This window comes from Bubalus kerabau, chromosome 16 (genome assembly GCF_029407905.1).
Source record: "Bubalus kerabau isolate K-KA32 ecotype Philippines breed swamp buffalo chromosome 16, PCC_UOA_SB_1v2, whole genome shotgun sequence".
NCBI classification, from domain to species: Eukaryota; Metazoa; Chordata; class Mammalia; order Artiodactyla; family Bovidae; genus Bubalus; species Bubalus kerabau.
The window spans coordinates 62,713,718-62,739,338 of NC_073639.1; the positions used below are offsets into that span (position 1 = coordinate 62,713,718).

General features: G+C 44.4%; 1 protein-coding gene across 4 annotated transcripts in view; it reads left to right on the forward strand.

The window, feature by feature from the left end:
• Positions 1 to 21,402: 21,402 nt before the first annotated feature.
• MED13L (mediator complex subunit 13L) overlaps positions 21,403 to 25,621 on the forward strand; it is a 280,536-nt gene continuing 276,317 nt past the window's right edge. For 3 of the 4 annotated variants that reach the window (XM_055550351.1, XM_055550353.1, XM_055550354.1), the window contains exon 1: positions 21,404 to 21,642. In XM_055550351.1, coding sequence (XP_055406326.1) covers positions 21,571 to 21,642 — 72 coding nt within the window. In that variant the 5' untranslated portion in view covers positions 21,404 to 21,570. Of the gene's footprint in view, positions 21,643 to 25,621 lie in introns of all 4 variants that reach the window. The other variant, XM_055550352.1, reaches the window with a different exon arrangement.

A 25,621-nucleotide genomic window follows, 5' to 3' on the forward strand; every position in this document is an offset into this window, starting at 1 on the left:
GGAGGAGAAGGGGATGACAGAGGATGAAATGGTTGGATGGCATCACCGACTTGATGGACTTGAGTCTGAGCAAGCTCCGGGAGTTGGTGATGGACAGGGAAGCCTGGCGTGCTACAGTCCACAGGGTTGCAAAGAGTTGGACACGACTGAGCGACTGAACTGAACTGAATGGATAGCATAACACTTACTGCCCTGATTAACACAAATGGCTTCATCTAGACTCTGAATTCGTAGAACCGTCCTGGTTAATACAATGGCCACCAGCCAACTGTGGCTATATAAATCTACATTGAAATGAATACAAATTAAAACAAAACCTTTAACATCCAGTTCCTCAGTTGCATTAGCTGCATGTCAAATCCTCAGTAGCCATGGACAGCACAGATAGCAAATATTTCTATCATTGCAGAAAGTTTTAGTGGACAGAACAGCCCTGAGGGGGTGGGGCCGGAGTCATGTGTTGTTTTCTTAGTTTAGAGCTGACAGAGTGTTTAAGGCACATACTTGAGAGGCGGGCAGACGTTAGTTCAAATCTCAGCTTCTAATCTTACTAGCTCTGTGATCTTGACCAAATTCATTTTCTCAACACAGGTGTCCCCTGCTTATCAGAAGTTTGCTTCACACCACTTCACTTTTACCAAAGACCCACACCAGCACCCATCAGTACATCAGTAACTGAAAGAAATGTGAAGAGGACTTTCACTTTTACAGAAAAAAGGCTAAAAGCCAAAATAGTGTTCACTGTTTGTTTTGCTGTTTGGTTGTTTGTAGAGGCAACAGGTGCCCCCAAGCAGCAGCAGTGGCAGCTCCAATTTTCTTCTCCAGAAACTACCCTTGGCATCTCAGCATCAAGTTGCCACAGTGTTGAACTGTGTGAGCATCTGCGCTTTATTTCAATTCATTCTGTGAATTTGTGAGCAAGATGTGCATGTGTGCTCAGTTGCTCAGTTGTATCCAAGACTCCTCTGTCCATGGGATTTCCCAGGCAAGAATACTGGAGTGGGTTATCATTTCCTTCTCTATAGGATCTTCCTGACCCAGGGATTGAACTTGAGTCTCTCTCATTGGCAGGTAGATTCTTTACTGATGAGCTCCCAGGGAAGTCCACGTGAACAAGATGTTGTTCAGTCACTCAGTCATGTCCGACTCTTTGTGACCCATGGACTGCAGCACGCCGGGCTTCTCTGTCCTTCACTATCTCCTGGAGTTTGCTCAAACTCATGTCCATTGAGTCAGTGATGCCATCCAACCATCTCATATTCTGTTGCCCCTTTCTCCTCCTGCCCTCAATCTTTCCCAGCATCAGGGTCTTTTCCAATGAGTTGGCTCTTGGCATCAAGAGGCCAATGTATGGGAACTTCAGCTTCAGCATCAGTCCTTCCAATGAGTATTCAGGGACGATTTCCTTTAGGATTGACTGGTTTGATTTCCTCGCTGTTCAAGGGACTCTCGAGAATCTTCTCCAGCACCACAGTTTGAAAGCATCAGTTCTTCGGTGCTCAGCTTTCTTTATTGTCCAGCTCTCACATCTGTACATGACTACTGGAAAAACCATAGCTTTGACTATATGGACCTTTGTCAGCAAAGTGATGTCTCTGCTTTTTGCTGAGCAAGATGTATCCTAAAGTAATCGCTTCTTTGCTTTAAACAATCTTGGCTTACAAAGTGTTGTAGGAACACTCTACTTTCAGATATTAGAAACTGTTCCCACCCAATGGTCTGCTTGTGAAGCCTGTGTGAGTTAATATATATGAAGGGTTGGCAGTAGAGCCTAACTCAGAGTCAGCCCCAAGCAAGTGTTAGCTACTATCATCACCTCCAGTAGAATAACCAGCAGGTAGAAGGCCCTGATCAGTCTTTACTGATCACCTGAACCAGTGAATGAAAGAACCAGTGAATGAATGAACTTTAATTTGAGCTTTCATGAAAACAGACTACTCTCTTCTGAAACCAAATATATCATCATTAATAATAGCTTCTACTTATTCAGCACTGACTTCATACCAGGAGCTGTACTGAATGCGTTCCACACATTTCTCCCAAAGTCCCATGAGCAAGGGATTGTGATTAACCAACCACCTCCTTTAAGAGATGAAGAAACGGAGGTTCAGAGATCAGAAGCCAAAAGGTATAAGGCCAGCAAGACGAGAAGCTGTACAAGACGAGAAGCCTCCATGGAGATATTACTGTGTCTAGGCTACTGGCTGGCGGGATTGATTCTAGAAGCGATTCGACCTCGCCTCTCTGGTTCTGCCCTTGTGGAGGAATGGGGTCTGCAGGCAGATGCGATGTTCCTACTCCTCCCTGACCCATGGGGAGGGCTCTGGCTCCCCACCTGCAAGGCAACCTGCTCAGTTTTCTTTCCTGCTCCCAGAAAGACTCCTGACCCTGGTTGCTCAGATTTCTTTCTTTCTCCATCCATCCCCAGGGTTGCCGGCCCACCCCCTCCCAGCCACCCCACGTGCAGCAGTGAGCAATGGCCAGGCCCGCAGACAAGGGCGTCTTTCTTCCAGTGGTTCCCCCTCATCTCATAAATTCTCAGCCCCAGCCTGATTGGCTGCGACAAAAAAGGAGTAAGGCCCCCGCTCCGGCTCCTCAGATACAAAGTGAGTTGTGTGCAGCTTTTGCCCACGTGAGGCCAATCACAGAGGCCCGTGCCTCTCAGAAATCTCAAAGGACAAAATACCAGCGGGCCCCAACACAGCAACTGCCCGGTCACAGGATCAAAATTATCTATGGCCACACAATGGACAGCAGATAGCCAGGAAAGCCAAGACAATGAAGAGGCACGTGAAGGAGACCTCCCTGGTCACTGCTAACCTGAAGGCTGGAAGGACGGTTAACTCTTTCCCGCCTGCACCTTTCAACTCCCAGACAAACCGAGACCTGTGTACAGCTTGGGCTGATGCCCAAACCTTGAGGGGATGGTACCCAATTCAAACCTTCCTGAGGGTTCCTTTCACCACTTTTGAGAATTTGCCTTCCCTATGAAGCATGATTCCAATGTTTCCAATTTTTAGCACTAAAATTAGTCCAAATGTGCCTTCTAATTCTGTAGACACAACCCAGCTTGTGCAAATGTCCCTCTCTCCCATTTCTGGGTGAATTTTTGCATACTACAGACTGCCAATTTTGTCGCGTGTTCTTGAGGGAAGATAGAAGTTGAAAATCAGCTAGCTGCTTACCGTGAAACAAATGCTGTGGAACGCAAAGTTCTGATTTAGAGAGAATGCTGCATGTAACACTCTCATGAAAAGAAAAACACAGACAAATGTCTTATATGGATCACTGCTGAACACAGCCATAGGAATATGAACTGGAACTTATTGAACACTTACTATATATTAACACCTACTTACGCCCAGCAAGATTAAGTAACTTGCCCAAAGACGCAGCTAGACATTGACTGAGCTGAGATTGGAACCCAAATCTCTCTGTCTACAAAGGCTGAGTTCTAAACCACAGTGCTTAATAAATGGCAATCATTGTTGTTACTGTCATAAAATACAACACATTATCTGTAGGAATACAAAGATTCTCCCAACATATAAGTGACGATACGGGAGACAAGATTGCACATTGTGGTACTTTTAAAACAGATAAATTTTAGATAAATGGAGAAGGGGAAAAATACTAGAACAATCTTTGCCAAAAGCTTAAGTGACTTTCTGTCGTGATTTTTTGCTTTCTTTCCCCCCGTGGGTGCTTTTCTTTGCATTTCAAGTGTTCTTCGTGAAGCATCTATAACCTTTGCCATTAGGAAAGAATTATGTGTGCGTGTGTGTGTGTGTTTTAAAAGGCAGAGGGAACAGAGAAGATGGCAAAGTAGGCCAAAGAAGCTGGAATTGCAGTTATTTCAATCTTGCCCAAAATTGCGATTTGGGGAGTTCAAAGTTATCCCAAAATGATGAAGCAAAAGTCTTAAGCTATCTGCCCCCTAGATCAAGCGAAGCCAAGTGACAGTGACAGTGAGAAAGTCCTTAAACAATGACCTAGAAGAGGGTGTGCTGTGAGGGGAGGTGGAACCAGAAGGAGGCGAAAGTGGTAAAGTTCACCGAAGGAAAAAGAGAGGTGTTCTTGATGGACTCTCCCTGCATTGTATTCGGTGCTTGGATTCAGTCAGCTCCAGCTTGACCAAGGAAGACCAGAGCAGGCAGGGGAAGGGGCAGAAAACCTTCAACCTGGCCCCCAAGACAAATCCCTAGGAGTCTGGCAGGAGGCAGCCTTGCCGATTCCAGGCCTATATTTTTCATTTCTTGTTTTAACAGTCATAAACGCCTTCCGATGCCAAAGCAGAACATGACTTTAATCCAGATAAAATAAAATTCCCAAACCCTGAAAACTATACAGAGATTTACAAGCCAATTTTGAAAAGCAAAAGCCTCAGTTCCAAGAGTGGCACATTCCACGTGGCCAGCACAGGGGGCTGTTCCATGGCCCGGCCCCGTGGGGATGAGGTCCCAGGGCTTGCTGCTCAGCCCCCGAAATCCACAGCCCCCTTGGCAAAGAGAATGCAAGCCGATTCGGCCCTCGACCTGGACTCTTCTCAGATTCCTGGGCTCTGGGGTCTCTTGGTTTTCAGGCGTCCTAATAGATTCCAGCTCCCCTCTCTCCACCTCCCCTCCACCCCCCAGCTGTTGCAGAAAACCACAATCAACCTCTTCTTGCTCTCAGCTGCCAAGTTTTCTCTAAGTAAACACAGAATGTAGCAGTAGATCAGCCCAGTTGCATTCCCAGCACTGTAGGTTGGGTAAAGGCTGGCCTGGCACCAACCTCAAGAACCCAGGCTGGAGTGGGTTCTGGGGTAAGCATGGACTGCAAAGCCTCATTATGTGCAAATGCCTTACGGACATGAACTCAGTTCATCCTACTGATCCTATGAGGTGGGACCTTTGCCTATTGTATTTCATCTCTTTGCCCCTCTAGGTCTGCTGGCCCCCCTTTACCCTTGCTCTGAGCCCAGGAGGCTGACCTGGGTGGATGGCACCAGTCAGCTCCCATGCACTCTGGCCTCTGATAGGATTTGCACAAGAAGAAAAGAGGAAGAAAGGCAATGAACTGGGGCCAGTAATTCCCACTCCCACCCCTCCAGACTCGTCCTTGCTGCGTGGCTATAGGCTGGCTCCTTTGGGTGATTCTCTCCATACAGCTCCCCTTTCCAAGTTCTGGAATTAACCCTTCTCCTTGCTCCTATAGACCCAAGACAGGAATAGCGCCTTCCTCTGCTATCCCCAGGTATTGCACTCTGCCTTGGTCTCCCCAAACCCTGCCCACAACTGTGCAAATAATTTATTAATATTAAACTCACCTCAGATTACTCCATTTCATTGTGCCCTCTGTTTCCTGCCAGACTGCTGACCAGTGTGTTGGCATCACTTCTCGTTTACAGAGGAGGAAACTGGAGCTTGGAGAAATTAAGTCACTTGCCCAGGGGCAATTATCTGGGGTTTGAATTTGGATCAGCCTGAATCCAGAGTCCAAGCTCTTCACATCCTCACTACTATATAAAAACTAAAATGAAATTAGCTCTCACTCGGCACCTGCTGCGTGCCACGCAGTGTGCTTAGCCTCTCATGCCTTTGTTTCACGGGCACTCTGTGGACAACACTACTTACTATTCCCATTTCACAGATAAGAAAACTGAAGCTATGAAAAGCTCACTTGGCATAGATAATTTTAGATTCATCCATGTTGCTGTGTATCAATACTTCATTCCTTTTTATTGCTGAGTAGTATTCTCTTGTAAGGACATAGCATAATTCATTTATTCAGTTGTTTCTTTGGTTGTTTATTTCCTTCCTTCTTTATTCCCTCCTATCTACCTATCTGTCTACCTATCATCTATCATTTATCTACCTATCTATTCACTTCCTTTAGAAGTGAGCCTATTTGTAAGGATATTCATCACAGCATTTACACTTAATAGTGAAAGCACTTATAATGACCCCCTTATCTGTCTGATAGGGAAATTACTGAATGGAGTTTAATAAGACCTTGGAACCTCACCGGAGGAGCACCAGATACAGACTCCTAAGCCAGCTTGCTGTAATCGCCAGAAGGGCTGTGTCATTCTTGGTACATGGCCACCTCTCAACTGTGCCTTGCCACAGTTCTTGACTGGATGGAGAGACCCATTCACTGACATCGGGCTAGCGTGCCCAAAGTGCCACTTCTTGTTTATTTGCTTTGTGTACATCTATCCATCCATCCATCCATCCATCCATGTGTTTATCTCTCCATCCATCCCTGCATGTGTGCAGGCTAAGGCACTCAGTCGTGTCCAACTCTCTGTTACCCCATGGACTGCAGCCTGCCAGGCTCCTCTGTCTAAGGGATTCTGCAGGCAAGAATACTGGCGTGGGTTGCCATACCCTCCTCCAGGGGATCTTCCCAACCCAGGGATCCAACCTGTGTCTCTCACATCTACGTCCACTGGCAGGCAGGTCCACTAGTGTCACCCGAGAAGCCCTCATCCATCCTTATCTATCATCTGTTATCTATTTCTTTACGTATATTTTCCTCCTTTTCCTTTAACTGTCCTTTATCCATCCACTGAGAGCCATGAGGTCAACAAGTGTTAATGTCCTCCTGTAACTGGAAGAAGACACAGATTACTTAATAGTAAATGTGACCATCTAGTAAGAACCTATTTAGTTACCAGGCACCGCATGAAGAAATTAAAAAGTGCTGCACACGGCCTGACACATATAAGTGTCATGGAAAAAAGCATTTTATTGAATTCCTTCCTTTGTTGGTGGTTGTAATTACAGATCTTTGCTACTGCTTCAATAAAACCTCATTCATTCATGACAGTATGTATGAAGGGCAGGTTAAGAGATCTGTCTACATTAAAGGGCCTGTTTAGAATCCTTAAACAAAATGAACCTTTCTTTCTTTTGAGTACAGAGGAGAATTTGACAAAGAAAGAGTTCCCAAGTAGTATTACTTCCCAGCTGCTCTAATCAACATTTAAAACTCATCTGGATTTGGCAGGAATTTCTTTGGGTAAGACGAGGTGCTAAAAGCCTTAAAACGGTTTATTCCTTTAAAGACATGAGACACTCTTTACACAACCTTCTTAACATGATTACTCTGTAAAGTTTTCTTCACAGGTAGACCAAAGGTAAACTGCAGCTTAGGCCAGGCTGACTTATAACAAATTCCATTATTAGCACAGTTCAAATTAATGAGATTTTCCTTTACTTCGGTTTCAAAAGAGGCTCAAAGCCACTTAGTAACTTGAGACCTCTTGTGAATCTCATTACTAGAAGAGTTTTTAAAACACAGTTTGGTCTTTGGTTACCATAGGAAATTGCAAAGACCCAATGACTGTGTTTCATTCTGGATCCAAGTTTTATGCCGGATGATTCATTTAAGCTCTGATGACTTTTTAATTTAAAAAATTCCCCATTAATGCTCAAAAAAAAAAAAAAATCTATTAGCACACGGTGAACACATGAGAGGGATACTGTCTTGAGTTCTATGCCAAAAAAAAAAAAAAAATTGCGAGGGTGAAAAGTAAACAAAACTTTCAAACTTTACAATATTTATCTTTAAGTCCTTAGTAGCCACAGATGCAAAAGTCTTTCTTCATGTTTTTAAGTCAGGCAACCTCCTAAATTAAGTTGGACTTGTCCCAAGGACCAAATCAGAAAATTAATTCATGAGCTAGGGCCCTCCAGAAGGTTTTTTCCCTTTCATTTTGTTTAGTCACTTTTATAGTCCTTTCCTTCTTCGAAGTAATTTGGATTTGATTGCTTCTTCGTGAAATTCTAATGTCAAGACTGTGTCTAATTCTGTTTTATGAAGAAATCTGGAAACTATACAAAGGAATGAATTGAGATGCAGAGTCAAATAAAATCTGTAATGTGATAACTCTATCAACCCTGCCTGGAAAGAGACTGTATTTCAATTAGATCTCGAGACATGTTCTTACATAAACTGACAGCATCGGATTGACAGCGTTCATCTTCCCAGAGAACACAATTTACAAGGACAGAACGGTGAATTCAGTTCCATATTCCAAAGGTATGTCGGAGTGCTTGCCCCACCCCAGCCTGAATAGAGGTGTGATTTAACAGACAAGTTCCCTTTCAGCATAAAATAAAAATGGCAAACATATGAAAAATTCCCATCAGCACGAAAAAAAAAAGGTATTTAAAATTTAAAGTAATAATAATAATAATACTTAGCATTTAAACAGTACTTTACATCTTCAAAGCACTCCATAAACAGTGGTTCCAATTCTCCAGGCGATCAATGGTCTTTGATGTGGAGAAGAACTCCATGCACAGTGGGGGAGATAAAGCTACAACCACAAGAACTGAGCCCAATTAACTAATTGTAACACTTTCATTTCTTCCCCCCTTTCAATTTCCTTTTATTTTTTTCCCAACTATCTTTTGTTGTTCTCATTTAAAGCCCTTGCAGGGTCACCTACGCAGGCCTGCTGGCATTAACCAGGCTCCCATCCAAACTCATCTGCAAGACCCAGGCTACATTCTTTTCCCCAATTCACAGTGAAATCAGAAAACAAAAACAAAAACAAGTCCAACCGGATTACAATTAGATTGATTTTATTCTCCATGTTTGCCTTTCCAATTTTTCAATGGGGAAAACTGTCCTTTTATTTATGACACCACAGGAGGTGGTACTATGTTTTATAGATAGGTTTGTTTCAGTCTTGATTTTTCTGTTGTTGTTGCCTTTGCTTAGCCAAACAAGAAGCTAGCAGTCTTGCATGGATCTCCACCATTCTTTCTGGAGAGTGTACCCACATGTGAAATCCAAAAATCTGGGAAGCCCTGATCTTGATGACCCCGAGACCTCCAGCAACATAGATTTAACGTATTTATCCCAAGTGACCATCATCAGTGTAGGTGAGGCTGCGGCAAAGCGCGTTATCTCCCGAAGCAGGCTCTCTCCTCCACTCTCGGCAAAGGTATAAATTGGCATAACCTTTTTGCAGAATCTATGAAAGTTGTGATCTTTCATAAACTTTGACTCAGCAATTCTACTTCTAGGAATTTGTTTTAATGGGAAACTCACACACAAGCTTGCAAAGAAATGTAGCCTTGTCTTAAAGTGAAAAAACTGGAGGGTACCAAGGACTCACAGTGAGAGGACTAGCAGAGACACGTGAGACAGCCAGGCAGCACCATTCATGGTGTTGCCCCTGGTGGGTTAATGATGTGGTTCTACGTTTCTGCAGGTGGAGGGAGGTCTTGCAGGCTTGGGGTTCTTTCATCCTCCACACATTTCTCAAGCACCTCCTAAGTTCCAGGCACTGCTCTAGGCAGAGGATGCAGGAGTAAAGAAAGGAGACAATGTCCTTGGCCTCATAGAGCTTACAAAAAAGCAAGGAGCGTGGAAAAGCCACTTTGGAAAATAGTTTGGCATTTTCTTGTAAAGTTATTTATAGTTCAACCATCCCACTCCTGAGTATTTACTCAAGAGAAATGAAAACTTCTGTTCACCCCAAAACTTGTGTGTGACTCTTTATAGTGACTTTATTTGTAGTCACCCCCAAAATGGAAACAACCCTATGTCCTTCAACTGATGAGTGGTTAAACAAAACCTGGTACAGCTCTACAACGGAATATCATATACAATAAAAAATAAGGAGAGGCTAATTCATGCAACAAAATGGATCGTGTTTAGTGGAGGGCCACATACTCACTATTTTCATTCATATGACATTCTGGCAAAGGTAAAATTTAGGGACAGAGAACAGTTTAGTCATTACCAGGAACAAAGCGTGAAGGAAGGGATTGATTCCAAAGGGGCACAAGCGAATTTCAGAGGATGTTAGAACTGTATTAAGTCTTTAAAAAAAACCCACTTATGAATAAGTTCATTTGGCTGCAGTGGGCCTTAGTTGTGGCACTCTTGCATTTTTAGTTGAGGCGTGTAAACTCTTAGTTGCAGCATGTGGGATCTATTTCCTTGACCAGGGATCAAACCTGGGCCCCCTGCATTGGGAGTTTGGAGTCTTAGCCACTGGACCACCAGGAAAGTCCCTGTGTTAAGTCTTTATTGTGGTGATGCTTACAGAACTGATGATGTTTTGTTGAGAATCCTAAGAACGCTACGCTAAGACCAGTGAATTTTACTATATGTAAGTCATACCTCAGTAAACCTGACTAAGAGGAAAAACTGAAGTGCAAAAGGTGCATACAATATGATCCCATCTTTGTAAGTAATAATAATAATAATGGTAGAATATGCTTTGGAAAAAAATTCTAGATGAATATCCATCATGCCAAATTATTAACAGTAAGTTATCTGGGTTGGGGAAAGGGGTATTTCATTTTCTAAATTACACATATCTTTGATGTTTGAATATTTTATAGGGCAAGTGTTACTTGCAAAATTACAGGGAGAATCAAACTGTGATACAAAATTTAGTCCTCCGTGCTGGCCAGGCTACTGCGGGGAGGCACAGAACTCACCTGAGAGGCTCAGGCACATCACGTGACCCTAATTTTGGCTCTGGAGGGCAGTTGTCCACTCAAGGTGTCAAAGATATAGTATGACTTCGCAGAGCCTGAGAAGCCTGGGGGATGCCCTTCTCTTTGGCTTGGGACCCCCACCCTACTTTCAGGCGAGGAACGGCTGCTGTCCCCTCTAAGCTGCTCCTAGGGGGAGATGGCCCTTCAGCAGTTCCCACGGGACTAAGTTTTCTGAATGGAGGTGGAATGAGGCTCAGGGCTGGCATGACCCTTGTCCTCCTGTTGTGGAGAACTGTCCGTGGCCCAAGGTGGTTTAACACCTCTTATAGTAACAGCCATTTTTTGACACTTGCTCTGTGCCAGACACAGACCAAACACTTACCACTTAATGTTATTTTGTAATTCATTTAACAAACATTTATTAAATACCAACAATGTTCCAGGCACTGGGGATGTGGCAGTGAACAAAGAAGAGGAAAAAAAAGCCCTTATATTCTATCACCTGATGTTCTAATAGGGGGAGGGGGAGACAGGCAAAAATATATGAAAGCAAATATAAGTCAGGGGGTTTTAGATGCTAAGAGAAAACTGAACAGAGTGAGGGGTGCCAGAGGCAGGGATGAGGCACCCCGTCTTAGGTACAGAGGCCCAAGGGGATCTTATCACTATGGGGACCACTGAGCTGAGGAGCAGAGAGACCTGCAAGGGCCAGGGCCCTGCGGTTGCATCTGTGAGAAGAGCCCCAGGGAGGTCACAGGCCTGTGGCCAAGTGTGCGCAGGGGCACTGGCAAGAGAGCAAGAGGCCAGGGCACACAGGGCCCTGCAGACGGTGAAGGAGCATTTGGCTTTTACCTTGAATGAGGTGGGAGTCATGGAAGGGTTTGGAGAGAGGAATGACCTTGATCTGACTTAGGTTTAGTTAGACTCCTTCCAACTGCTGTGTGAAAAAGAGAACACAGTGAGGGTGGGGTGAAGGAGTGACAGCAGAGTGGCCAGTGGCTTAGACTTGGTGGTGGCACATTCTGAAATTTTTAATCTCATTCTTCATTTTCCCCATCTGCAAAATGGGATGATAATAGTGTCTCTTTCACAGGAGGATTAAACAAGCTCATGGTGTTAAGTACCTGGCTCTGTGCCTGGGATAAGGGATGTGCTCCGCACATACGTCCGTGTTTGTTGTTGTTATTATTATTACCAACTCTTCCAGCGAGGCCAGGATAATTATGCCTACATTATGGATGAGAAGACTGAGGCTCAGAGAGCAGATGGTTGGTGAGTGGCAGCGCTGTATTTCTCCAGACCCCCTTGGAACATTTTTGGGGAGGCACGTGGGGCTGATGAAGAAGACAAGAAGCCTAGATAAGAGGCAGAGGGTGTCTAAGCATGGGAAGTCTTCTCACCTCATCTGAGTACAGAAGGCAGCAGTGGCCAAGCTTCAGATCCTGTCTGGCTCCTCTAAGCTGTGTGACCTCAGACAAGCCACTTCACCTCTCTGAGGCTCAGCTGTGTCACTTATAAAATGTAGACTGGGATAAAACCTACCTCAAGATAGTTGTGGCAAGTAGATATCTGGCATAAAATGAGCTCCATAAACACATCTGGAAGATAGCACCCTCCTGAAAAGGTGGTACAGTAAGGAGGGTTGTAACCGAGTAAATGGCTGGTTTTTCTGGCTGCACCACACAGTTCTGCTAGGGAGGAGAAAGCCTGTCTTCCACTGTGATCTTGGGAAGTGGCTGATTAGATTATAATGAACCGGCTCATCGGGGTGCACATGCTGTGTAAACAGTGACCTCTTCATAAAACCACAAATACAGAACCATGCAAAATATGCTTTGAGTTATTGCATGGCGAACATGAAATAAAGTCCGCTCGTTGGAAAATCATTTTAAGGGTCTATTTTTTTTTTTTTAAGTGAAGGGAATATTTACCGAGGCATTTTTGGTAGAATAAAGAAGGGGCTTCTATGTTCAGCAACCGTTGTGAAACGCCGGTAGCAAATCCCCATAACACAACTCGCTAACATTTACAGAAGCTGTTGTGATTAAGTGGGAACCAAGCTACCGAAAAATCTACAACAAGAAGTCAGCAAAGTAAGATCAAGAGACTATAAAGTAAACAATATATAGAGAATGAAATGTAATTTATTTCCTTGGGGAAGCGATCTGTACCGACAGCAGCAACAGAGCAACTCTGGATGTACTCCATTTCCATCCTCGACAGACTATTGCAGTCAGCACATTTGAAAATTGAGAAATTGTGTGAGCAATTAAAAAAAAAACCACAATTGATTATAACTCACCAGCGTCCTGAGAGGTTGGCAGCCCATTTTAAAAAGGAGAAACTGAGACTCAAGCTGGAGAGATGAGCTGCTTGCCTCATCGTTGCCGGGAACCCATAACCCAGGTGACAGGAGGAGCCCCGTGAACCGGTCACTGAGGCCACATGAAGACAAAGTGATGACTCAAGTTTCACACATGGCGTTTTTTTATTGCCTCCAAAGTGCTGCTGGAGTGAGGACCATGCTCTTTCCAAGGGTTGCCTTTAAATAAAATGATCTGTTGCAGAAAGCAAGATCTGGGCTCCAGGCAGGGACCCAGCCAGCAGGCAGCCCGCACACCTGTGCCAGGGAGCAGGCAAAGTGTCCTCTCAGGCTGGGAACGGAAAGTGCCCGGCAGTTTGGAGGGAACGGGTAGGGTGCCTGGAGGATCGTGGCCTTTGTCTAACGTGACAGGACCTGGATGCCGCTTCTCAAAAAGCAGCATCACATGGCCTGGGTGGCTCGATCAGTTGCCTTTTCACCTATCCAGACTTCGGCTGAAGTCCCTGATTCAGGCCACCAGCGAAAAGATGTTTGTCTTCCTTACAAAACCCCTGGACGCTTGGGTCTGGCCTGGAGTACAAGAAAGCAGAAAGGCTGAGATGGGCTGGCAAAATTGCCAGAGAAGTTGGCATCTCCCCTCCCAGAGCACAGCCTGACTGTGAGCCTCTCTTGTGAGCACTGAATTCACACTTGCACAGCCCTGGAGAGGAAAAGTTACAGAATCCACCTCTTGAACACCCTCTTCTCTTAAAGACGATTTTGTTCAGCCTCAAACCAGAATTGGCTGTTGTAAGCAAGGACGTTCAGACTGTGAGAGAAAGAGTGAGAGAGAGAGTGTGTGTGTGTGTATGTGGGTCCATCCAGAGGAAACAGAATTTAGTTTCACATGATATATTTCACCACCTGCCATGGTCATAGCCTGTAACATGTAAACGTAGCGGAGGCCGAAATTTTATGAATGTGGTCACTTGTTTTGGGTCAAGAGGCAGAGTAGTCAAAGATTTCAGGGAACCTTCACACACTTCCTTATTATTGGCTATTTGAAAGCGCTTTATCGTGGTTTGCTAAATTCATTCAAAAATCCACATTACCAGAAGCAAGAGTCCTTTGTATGTAGGTGTAGGTAAAATGCCACCAAGTACAGTTAATTTAAGCTCATTGGGATTTTTAAAAACTCAAATCATTGCTTAAATGATCTCTTTGGTGGTGTTTGTTGGAGTTCTGTCTCCACCTACATTTTATAAAAGCTCTGGGTCTGAAGAGTCACTGATATTTATTGAACACCTATTATGTGTCGCGTGGGTGCCAAGTGCTTTGTGTGCACGCACTGAATACTCACAGTGGCTCTAAGAGGCAGACACAAGGACGACCCCGCTTTAGGGATGAGGAAACTGAGGTACAGAAAGGTCAAGTCACTGGCCAACAGCTCAAGAGAGTCCAAGACAGAGCTGGGGTCTGGCCCAGCACTGATGTTCTTGCCCTTCCCCAGACCTCAAGCCACGCTCGGAACCAGCAACGACGGCTATTGTTTTTACTTCATTCTTTGCACGGTCTTAGGGGAGAGGTTGGAACAATTAGGAAATCCTTGGTGGTTATGAGCAGAGCTGTTATTGCCCAAGGCAGCCCAGCTTGATTGGTATAAGACAATTCTCTCAGAGGGAACTTAAAAACCTCAACTTAAAAATTGAATTATGAAAGTGAAGGAATGAAAAGGATAGGCATGCCACATGGAAGCATCTAGAAACATCTTTATGGAATTACGGAACGAACGGCCTTGTCCACACCAGGTGAGAGGGACCCAAGACTCGTGTTTTGTCACTGAGCCCAACCCCTGGCTGGTCTCCTTGAGACTACTTTTGGTTCTCCTTCGTCTCAGCTGTTGACTTGAGAGTAGCATAAAAAAAAAAAACCCTCAGCAAGAAATGCAAAGGGTCCAGAGACCCAAGAGCCGATCTGCCTCGCTGAAGTTTGAGAAAGCAAATCCAGACAACAACGACACCATTTTTCACTGTGGGGTTGGCAAAAATTTAAAAAGACTGGCAACATGCAAATGCTGGCAGAGTGGTGAGGAAGTATACTGTCTTCCCTTATTGCTTGAGGGAGTGTGGATTGCTACAGTCTTTGGGGAAAGTCTTCCGGCTGTATTTATTAACAATAAAAAAGCAATCCTATTTTGGGGACTTTATTCTACAGAAATAAAAGTGTCACTTCATAAGGAAATATGGATGAGGATATTTACTGCATCCTTATTTAGAGTAGGAAAAAAAACTGAAAACCACCCGAAGGTTCAGAAATAGTGGAATAATTGGATAAATTATGGCACAGGTGTTCTATGAAACACTATACAACTAATAAAAGACTGAGTTGGATCTAGATATATAGGCCTAGGGGTATATTTGTGATAAATTGTTAAGTGAAAAAAAAGCAGCTTGCAAAGTAATATATGTGACATGATCCCATTTTCGTAAAAAACAAACAAAAAAATCCTCTTAGGAATGTGTGTTTAAATTGTACTGGGTCGGCTAAAAGTTTAATTTGTTTTTTTTTTCTGTATGATGGCTGTAGTAATGCTTAGTTATCTAACTTCATTTGAAACAGTTTTATTACATTGTATCATTATAGCTGTTCTATCAGTGTGCATTAAAAAAACTTATCAAAAATGGTGAATTTTTGGGTAGCCATTTTAATATTGAAGATGGAAGAAGAAAAGCAACATTTTTGGCATAGTATTCTTTATTGTTTTAAGAAAGGTTAAAAACGCAACTGAACCCCCCTCCCCCCACCAAAAAAAAAAAAAAAAAAGATTTGTGCAGTGTATGAAGAAGGTGCTGTGACTTGGTCAAATGTATCAAAAGTGGTTTGCAAAGTTTGGCGCTGGAGATTTCTTGCTGGATGACACACCAGTTCCGGTAAACCAGCTGAAGTTGATAGCAACCAAATCAAGACATTAATTGAGAACAATCAATATTATACCATGCAGGAGATAGCCAATATACTCAAAATATCCAAATCAAGCGTTGAAAATCATTTGCACCAGCTTGAAGTGAAGTGAAGAAGTGAAGTGAAGTCGCTCAGTCATGTCCGACTCTTTGTGACCCCATGGACAGTAGCCTACCAGGCTCCACCGTCCATGGGATTTTCCAGGCAAGAGTACTGGAGTGGGCTGCCATTTCCTTCTCCAGGGGATCTTCCCAAACCAGGGATCGAGCCTGTGTCTTCTGCATTGCAGACAGACACTTTACCATCTGAGCCACCAGGGAAGCCCTGCACCAGCTTGGTTATGTTAATTACTGTGATGTTTGGGTCCCACATATCTGTGTGCATGTGTGCCCAGTTGTTCAGTCGTGTCCAACTCTTTGAGACCTCATGGACTGTATCCTGCCAGGCTCCTCTGTCCTTGGAATTTTCCAGGCAAGAATACTGGAGTGAGTGGCCATTTCCTTCTCCAGGGGATCTTCCTGACCCAGGGATTGAACCCATGTCTTGACCATATTTTCACACGTGATTCCCTACTGAAATGTAATGAAAATGTTCTGTTTTTAAAACAAATTGTGACGGGTAACGAGAAGTGGATATTGTACAATAACGGGGAATGGAAGAGATTGTGGGGCAAGCAAAATGAACCACCACCAACCACACCAAAGGCCGATATTCATGCAAAGAAGGTGAGGTTGTGCATATGGTGGGACTGGATGGGAGTCTTCTAGTATGAGCTCCTTCCAGAAAACCAGACGATTCATTCCAACAAGTACTGCTCCCAGTGAGACCAACTGAGAGCATCACTCAACGAAAATCTTCTGGAATTAGTTAACAGAAAACACATAATCTTCCATCAGGATAACTCAAGACCAAACATTTCTTTGATGACCAGGCCAAAACTGCTACAGCTTGGCTGGGAAGTTCTGATTCATTCACTGTATTCATCAGACATTGCACCTTCAAATTTCCATTTATTTCAGTCTTTACAAAATTCTTTTAATGGAAAAAATTTCAATTCCCTGGAAGACTGTAAAAGACACCTGGAGCAGTTCTTTGCTCAATGAGATAAAAAGTTTGGGGAAGATGGAATTATGAAGTTGCCTAAAAAATAGCAGAAGGTATTGGAACAAAACAGTGAATACGTTGTTGATCTAAGTTCTTGGAGAAAATGAAAAATGTGTCTTTTATTTTTACTTAAAAACTGAAGGAACTTTATTGGGCTAACCAATATGATCTGGTATGATCTTGGAGGAAGCCGAATAAGGACTCCTAATAATTTGGTTGAGTTTGGTGATCTCAGTGGTAGAGATTTTCCTTGGCATGCTCCCATGCTGTTTAACCTGTTACAGCTAGCATTTTATTACTTTTGTTATTTACGATAAACTACATCCAATGAAACTAAGGTTAAAGGGAAAAAACCTCCAAGTGATGTGACTGGATGCCACATTCCGTTGTACAAGGATAGACAAGTGACTTGTGATTGTTGTGATTTATTGATCACTGTGCTAAGATCTCTCTCTGTGCTATCGCTCTGGGAGGTCAACTCATGGAACAGGGGTTAAGTGACCCGCTTTTGAGCAGAGATTGCAACCCAGGTGTGTCTTACTCTGAAGCCGTCTTCTTAACTCCGACAAAATACTCCCACCCTGCAGCTGTGGCGGCTTCCTGTGGTCTTTCTAACGGGGTGGTTCCTCCTCCGGTCAGGTTTTTGCTTCCATTTTCTCTCTGCCATGACATTTGGTAACCATGAAAGGGAACTAACCTGTCATTCTTAGAATAGGACCTGAGACTTGTGCAGAGGGGCCCATCCATTTCCTGCCTGGGCAGTTAGGCATTTTCACAAAGAGGGAAACTCATGAACGTCATGAACGAGGATGCTTCTAATGAGCACCCCACATGGGGAACTGGACTCAGAAGTGCCTGGTGTCTTGCTGCGGCCTAGTCACCAGCATGGCTTTGTTTTGTTTTGATTTTATCTCCTGAGGCTCTCCATCAACTCCCATTGCTTTCTCTATTAAGGGCTCTGCAGATATTTATCAGTCATCTCTACAGTGCAGAGTCAAAGGGTTTCATTGCTAGAAATGACTTAGCATGGAGGATCACCTGGGCTGCCTTTTCACACAGGAGGAAACGCCCAGAGAGGTCGAGTGGCTTGTCTAAGATAACAGGGCTGCTCAGGGGCCCACTTGAGACTAGAACCCAGTTCTCTTGGGTCCTCTTTCTGTTACTCATGTTGCTGGGGCAATTGCACACTGCACTTCTGGCCTTTTCTTTTCCACTCTGGGGCTTTCGCTTTGACAGCCGAAGAGATCTCCCTAGATGAGGTTTTCTTTCCTTTTTTTTTTCCTCCCAATTTGCTTTATTTGCTTTCTATTTATTTTTATTTGATTGCAAAATTTGATTTCAATTTTATCTATTGATTTGTGTTGTTTAAAACTTACTGTATTGAATAGGTAATATACACATTTGGCTAAAAAAATGCAAAACAGTGAAAAGTGATTTCTCTCCCTACTCTCTCTATCCCCAGAGAAAACTGATATTACCATTGTCTCTGGTGCAACCTTCCAGGGATATCTCAATTAATAATCTCTTTTTGAGATTATTCTGTATCAGTATACATAGTGCTAACTCATTATTTTTAACGGCTGCATGGAATTAAATTATACTGCTCACTACTCCCCAAATGATGGACATGGAAGTTGCTTTCTACAAAGAGGCTTTAGTTCACATCCTTGCTCTAGGTCTTTACACATCTGTGCAGAATTGCTAGGTCAAACGGAAGGTGCATTATAAATTTTGCTCTTTTCCAAATTGACACCCAAAGCTGCAGTGCTAATTTATATTCCCACTGACAGCGTGTACGAGTTCTGCTTCCCTTCACAGTTGCCTAAGCTTTTAAAATATTGTCAATACTTATTATAGCTTTAATTTCTGTTTTTCTTATGATGAGTGTCTCAGTCCGCTTGTTGGGCCGCTCCAACAAATTACCATAGACTGACTTGCTTAAAGAAATAAAAGAGAAATTTATTTGTCACAGTTCTGGAGGTTGGTAAGTCTAAGATCAAGGTGCTAGCCAATTTGGTTTCTGGTAAGAATGCTTTTCTTGGTTTTTGTCTTCACAGGGCAGAGCCAGTTGAGGTGGGGGAGGGCAAAGTAGGCAGGGAGAGAAAGAGAAAGAAGGAGGGAGGGAGAGAGTTTGAAGGCTGGACGTCTTTGCTGTCTCTTCTTACAAGGGCACTACTGCAATCATAAGGGCTACACCCTTGTGACCTAATTACCTGCCAAAAGCTCTATCTCCACATACCATCACACTGGGAATGAAAGTTTCAGCAGATTAATTTTAGGGAAACACAAACACTCTGTCCATTGCAACAAGTGAGGTTGAACATCTTTTTAATATATTTAAGAGCAATATGTCTTTCCTACTCTGTAAACTGTCCATGTCCTTTTATCATTTTTCAATTAGGTTGCTTTGGGAGACTTTAAAAAAAAAAACTTACTGAAGAATGAGAATTTGTTGACCAGTTATGTAAGATGAAAGCCTCCTGGCATAGAAACACACCTGGATATGACAGACCATCACTCTGATTGCTCAGACCCAAGTAACATCATGCATGTTGAAAAAGTGCTCTTTTTCCCCCATTTTCATCAATACATCTTAATAGAAATGCATGAAATTGGTCTGAAGTCAGTGGGTCAGCAACTGGGATCTCTTTCTGACAGACTGGGAAATGAGGCTCAGAGAGTTAAACTGTGGTGACAAGGTAATACAACCATGGGTGCCAGAGTCATCTATAGGCACTTGTTGACAGAACCTTCTGGACTCAGGCTTGGGCTCTGAAGCCAGATAAACCTGGGCTTGAGCCGCTCACTAGCTGGAGAGCTTGGAGGTGTCACTGCACTTCTGAGCTTTGACTTACAGTCTAAGGATAATTATCTTAATGCGGTTGTTCTGAGGACTATGTGAAATAATGTAGGTACATTCGTTATACCATAGTGTCAGTCATGATAATACACATTATAACATGCTACTGAGTTTTGCTTTAGCAGTAATTTGTGGTAATTCCAAAGCTCAATTCATATATCTAATACTGTTCTCCTTTTATTACATTGCTTCTTTCTTGTTTTCCATTTGTCCCTGTTTTAATCCAATCCACCATTCCACGTTTGCGGGCTTGTTAATGAAGAAGTTATCTCCTTCCCACCTTCGTGGGGAGCATGGGCTCTGAGGTCTGATAGAGAGCCTCCTCATACTGTTATTTTTCTGGACTCCCACGCTGTTATGCTTGGGAAATGTTGGTTATTGACTGAATGGAGCCAGGAGGGAAGGTCTGCTCCAAATCCAGCCTAGTAGTGTCTGGTAGTTTAAAAAATACTTATATTTATATCCTGGCACAAAGCAAGAGGTTAGAAAGCATTTCTGCAATGCATGCATGCACACAGCACCTACGAGTAAGGGCTTAAAAGGCATTTCTGGATTCAGTGCATAGTGCATGGTACACAGTAAGCACTTTCTGGGCTAGGCTTAAAAATCTTAATGCAAGAGCTTCGCTTCGCTGTGTGCCTGAGCTCAGGGGTTCGAATCCCACCCCCTCCTCTTCCCAGCTGAGTGACCTCGGGTAAGTGTCTTAAGCTCTTTGTGCTTCAGTTTTCTCATCTGCAAAACGCGGACCACGGAGTGACACCTCGAGGAGACACTCCGAAGCACTTGGATCTGCTGTCTGGCCCATGGCGGGCCTCTGCCACCCAGTCGGCCGGGGCGATCGAGGGCACAGGCAAGGGGCCCCGAGCCCTCCACAGCTACGGCCACGGGCGTTCCCGGGGCTCGCGGTCGCGCCCAGCAAAGATTCGTGCACCCGAGGGGGCGGGGCGCGGGGCTGCCGGCTCGGCGGCTGACTGCCCGCCCGCCCGCCCGCCCGCCTCCGAGCCGCACCGCCCGCACTTCTTTCTCTCCCTCTCTGTCTCCGTCTCCCTCCCTCTCTCCGCGGGAGAATCCAGCCGCACTCGGCTCAGCAGCGCCGCCAGCGAACAGCCGCGGCTGCCGCTCCGGCCCCTCCCCCGTCCCCTCTATTTCCCCCCCCCCGTGCGGCCGGCGCCCGTCACGTGACAAGGCGCCAGCCAATGGCGGGCCGAGCCGCGGTCGGCGGCCGCCATTGCTGTCAGAGCGAGCGAGCCCGGGGAGGGAGGAGAAGCGAGGCTGACTGGGGAGGAGGGGGGGGTGGGGGAGGAAGAGGAAGGAGGGGACGTCGCTCGGCTGCCGGGGTCGCCCGCTGGCTTCGTCCGCACCCCCCCCTTCGCGAGTTCGCGCTCCGCGGCGGCGGCGGCTCCGAAGCGGCGGCGGCGACTCCAGGGCTCGCCTCCCCTCACGCGCCGGCGGGGGCTGAGGGGGAGTCGGTGGCTGGAGATAAACAAGGCGGCGGCGGCAGCGGCGGCGGCGGCTGAGGAACAGGGAAGGCGGAGGCGGCGGCCGGCCCGCAGCGCCGGCCCGGGAGGCAGCGGCGGCCCTGAGAGGCGGGGAGGGCGCCGGGCCGCGCGGACAGCGCCCCCCGCCGCCGCGGGAGCAGCCGCCGCCGCCGCCCGAGCAGGAAGGAGCCGCGCGGCCGCCGCGGACCCCCCCGCCGGCCCGGGCCCGCCGCCCCCGGCGCGGCGTCGCCGCGGCGCCTCCCGCCCGCCCGCCGGCCCTCGCGCCCTCCCCCGGCGGCGGCGGCGGCCGGGCCGCCCCACGCTCCCCGGCGAGGCGCCGCCGCCCGGCCCGGCCTCGCCTCGGACGCCTCGCTCCGACATGCCCCGCTCTGGCGGCCGGGCTCGCGGAGGATCATGACTGCGGCAGCGAACTGGGTGGCGAACGGGGCGAGCCTGGAGGATTGTCACTCCAACCTCTTCTCGCTGGTGAGTAGCCGGGCTGCGGGGAGGGGGCTGTGCCGTGGGGTGTGGGGGGGTCGACCTCCGCCGCCGACCAACTTTCTCCTCCCGCCGCCGGGACTTCGCCCCTCCCTCGCCTCTCCCCGCCGTTCTGCTCTTGCCGATTCTCCCCCTTTTGGATCGTCTCTCCCTCGCCTTGGATCCCATCCAGTGTTTATTTGGCTCTTTAAAAATCATTTGTGAGCGCGGCGCTCGGCGTGGAATTTGCATGTGGAAGTCTCAAAGCTGCGGATTCTGGGTCGCACTTCGAACGCCCACCCTCTGTTGCAGTCGCACTCCCCTTCCCCTCCCTTTCCCCCTCTTTTCCCCTCCTAAATGTGGAAGGCTTTTGCCTTGTGTTGCCCGCGCCTGCGATAAGCAGCTTTTTTTTCCCCTTGTGTCGGATCGGCTGCCCGCCCGCCCGCCCGCCTTTTGAATTTTTTAAAAAATTCCATAATGACACCTGCAATTTCGCCCGAAAACAGTTGATTGAATGCGATTGTGTCAGTAAAGGACTCTTGCACCCGAAGCTCCGGCGATTGTAAACATCGACAACCGCCTGCCTCTCGGGGCTTACTACGCTGGAGAGCCTTAAAGCCATTGCACCGAGCCGACGGAAGGTGGAGAAAGCTTTTTTTTCTTTCTCTCCTCCTGTGTCTTTTAAAAACTGTTTTCTCGCTGCTCACAACGAATCCACACACACACACACACACAAAGCAACAAGCTGGGCGGTTTGATAACATCGCTTTTATCTGCCTTCGCCTCTCTCGCGCTCTCTCTCTGATAATTGACAACTTTTCCTTCGGATTTGAATCGCCTGCCTTAATCTTGAAGCAGTTAGGGTGTCAATTGTTCTCCTGGAAGCCTGGCATTCGACGACGGCGTCTAGATTCATCGAAATTAAAAATGTATAGGGTTCCAGCAACTCTTTCCTGGCGGTGGCAGTGACATTTGGTGGTAAATGCCATCTTTGCTTTTTTTTTTAATTGGGTCGTATTACCTAGCTCTGAAAACATTCACGTTGTTAAACCTGGCGTTTAGACTAATAATTGCAGTGCGTGGTCTTTAAATATGTGCTTTGTGCATGAGTAACTGTATGTATAGCTATGTGCCCGGGAGACTACGAATTTGTTTAAATATTGAGCAAAGGTTTGTAAACAGATGTAAGGCAATTATGTTTCAAGCGTGGAATATAATTGGAAAATTGGCTGAACGGTTTGTTTAATTTAGACTTTAAAAAACCTAACTTTGTTTAAGTGGTGTACCCTTTTGGGGGGACTGCCTTTAGAGAAGATGTATTTTGGAAATTGTTTTCCGTAACCTCTCCTGTACATAGAGCTTTATTTCCTCTTAATCTTTGTTTACACTGGATACATAATTTAGTGTTCAAATTGTAATTAGTTACATTTAATTATGGGTAGCATAGATGCTTTTTTTTTTTCCCCTTTGAGACTAGTGGAGAAATACAAATTCTTGCCAACTTTTCAAATAGGAAGCTTTATTAAATATATTTCATTATGCAGACTAAAAAAAATGAAGACAAGCGATTTTTACCTTCTGAGACCGAGTGACATAGTATCTGTGCTTTTACTGTAGTAACAGCAGGTCAGTTTTTTTCCTCCCAACGTTTTTATTTGGATATTTAATCTTAAAATTCAGTTACAAGTTGTGATTCTCCCTTTCAGTCCTGTGATAACTTCCCCTTGCCTCTTTTCTTCTCTCAGTCTCTCATTTAGTATCACTCAGATTCTCAGGGACTTCCATAGGTTAGCAAACATTGACTAAGGGGTATTTAAATGGTTTTTGTTTGGTGACTGGTGACCGCGTTGACACTTTATCAGGAAATTAAAATGACCAAATAGATCAGTGTTAGTGAGGAGAGATTCCCCCAAATTACCATATATCATGCTGACTGATAATGGCTTGTATATATGTGGCTATTTTGTATACAGTACCTTTCATGTAGGAATGAAAATATATGTGTAGCCAGTCTTTAGTATATATCATTTCCTTTTTTATCCTTTTTTTTTTTTTTCTTTTTTAAAGCTTAAGTAAGAATGATAATGTTTCTAAAGATGTTTAAATGTTCTGGAGAAACAATTTGTAGGAGAGTATACAATTTGTAGGAGAGAAACAATTTGTATAATTCTGTGCTTTCTAACTTTCTAAAGGTTTGTTCTTAAACCAGGAATTGATTTTTGAGTATACTTTTTTTTAAACCGAATTATTCTTTAGGTAGGAACTTTGAAATGCAGAAATGCTTTTTTTTTTGAAAGACTATGGAATGTCTGTATTCTCTTATAGATGGAGGTTGGATAGCTGGTTATTAAAAAATTGCAAATCCGTTAAAGAGCTGCTGATACTGTAAATTTTTCTTGCTCCAAATTGAGCATTTTCTTGAAAATCAGATACAGCAGCAACCTGGAATATCAAAAATATGTTGCCTAAAATACATTGTATAGAATAATTAATTCCAAAGGAGATAAAATCATCACCTGTTCAAAATAAAGCATGTATTATAAAAACTCTTAGTATATAATATTAGCATATAGTTTTCTTTTTGACCTGTAGTTTTTTTGAGCAGAGAAAAGTATTGCTTATAGAGAATTTACCTAAATACTCTTATTAATGTGGATTGAAATGTAAGCTAGAGCTGATAAAGTTCTGTACCACATTAATGACCCACCCACTTTCTGTTACCTCAAGGTGTTCACCTGGCTTAGCCGGAGTTGATTTGTGCAGTCAGGTGCCTTAAAGATTTTTGTTAGTCCTTTACTTACTTTGTCTTCTGATATTCTACTGCATGGCATCGTCATATTTCCTAAATTCTTTGTCAGCCCTGCTCCTTTTCCTAACATGTGAAAAATGCCATTGTGCATACACGATATGGGTTATTCTTGCAGTTGTGAGATTTGTAGCTACTGCATTAAATGCTTGCCTGACTGTGCCTTTGTGACTCAGAACTGTTTTCTCATGCTGTCCATCACATTTCCGGGAGACTCTTGTTACGTATTCACTCAGTTATAATTCAGTTAAGTGTGTTAAATCTGCCCTTTTGGAGAGAGTACCAATGCCCTATGGGATGTCAACTCACCCTTGTGGAAAGACATATTATAATTTCCAGATGTAAGTATATCTTTACTTTTGTTTCTTTCTGTTTCTTATTCAAGATGATACAGAGAAAAGTGGTTTTATGTCCTTCATAAAGTATATATATATACTTCATAAAAGTATATACTCTTTGACACAGGGCAGTTTAATTCTTAGTTATGTATGCCCCACATTCTTGTTGTTTTATTTGCATAGAATCTTCCTAATTATGGGGTAGTTGGGGGATGGTATCAAATTCTTCCTTCCTAAATTGAAATACACATTAGTACATAATTCCTATTAAGGACCATTCATTCAATATTTGAAGATTTTACAGTAATCTGTCATTGACCTGCTTTCTTTTTTCTTGAGATTTATTTTTATTTTTTTGCAGAGAGGGAAGATAGTTGTAGAAACTTTGAGATTTGTTCTTTTGAGTTAGAACCAGATGGGGAGGACCATCAATTGAAAATGAGGAAGAAGGAATGATTAATTTTCTCAAACGCCAATACTTTATATAGAGTATTTTTTTATCCGAGTTTCCAGTGTTAGTATTTACACGTGAAGCATCTGTTTTTCATGATGGTTCATTTTGTTTAATGATATTTATATATTTTTAATAGCAATAATTGCTTACCCGGTAGTAGTTGCTGTATTAACCTCCAATTGCTAGTAAATATTTTTAAGTACATAATAGACAGCAATTTAAGGCATAGCATAGCAGTTTACTGGACCGTTTTAAAGAGCCATTTGTACGTGTGATGAGTTCATAATTTTAAAGAGAAAATAATGTACGCAGGACTTGTATGCTACAAAATATGTTGCTGTGTTATTGCTTGAAGAGTTAGTTCATTGAGAGGAAGTTAGGTTGCGGCTG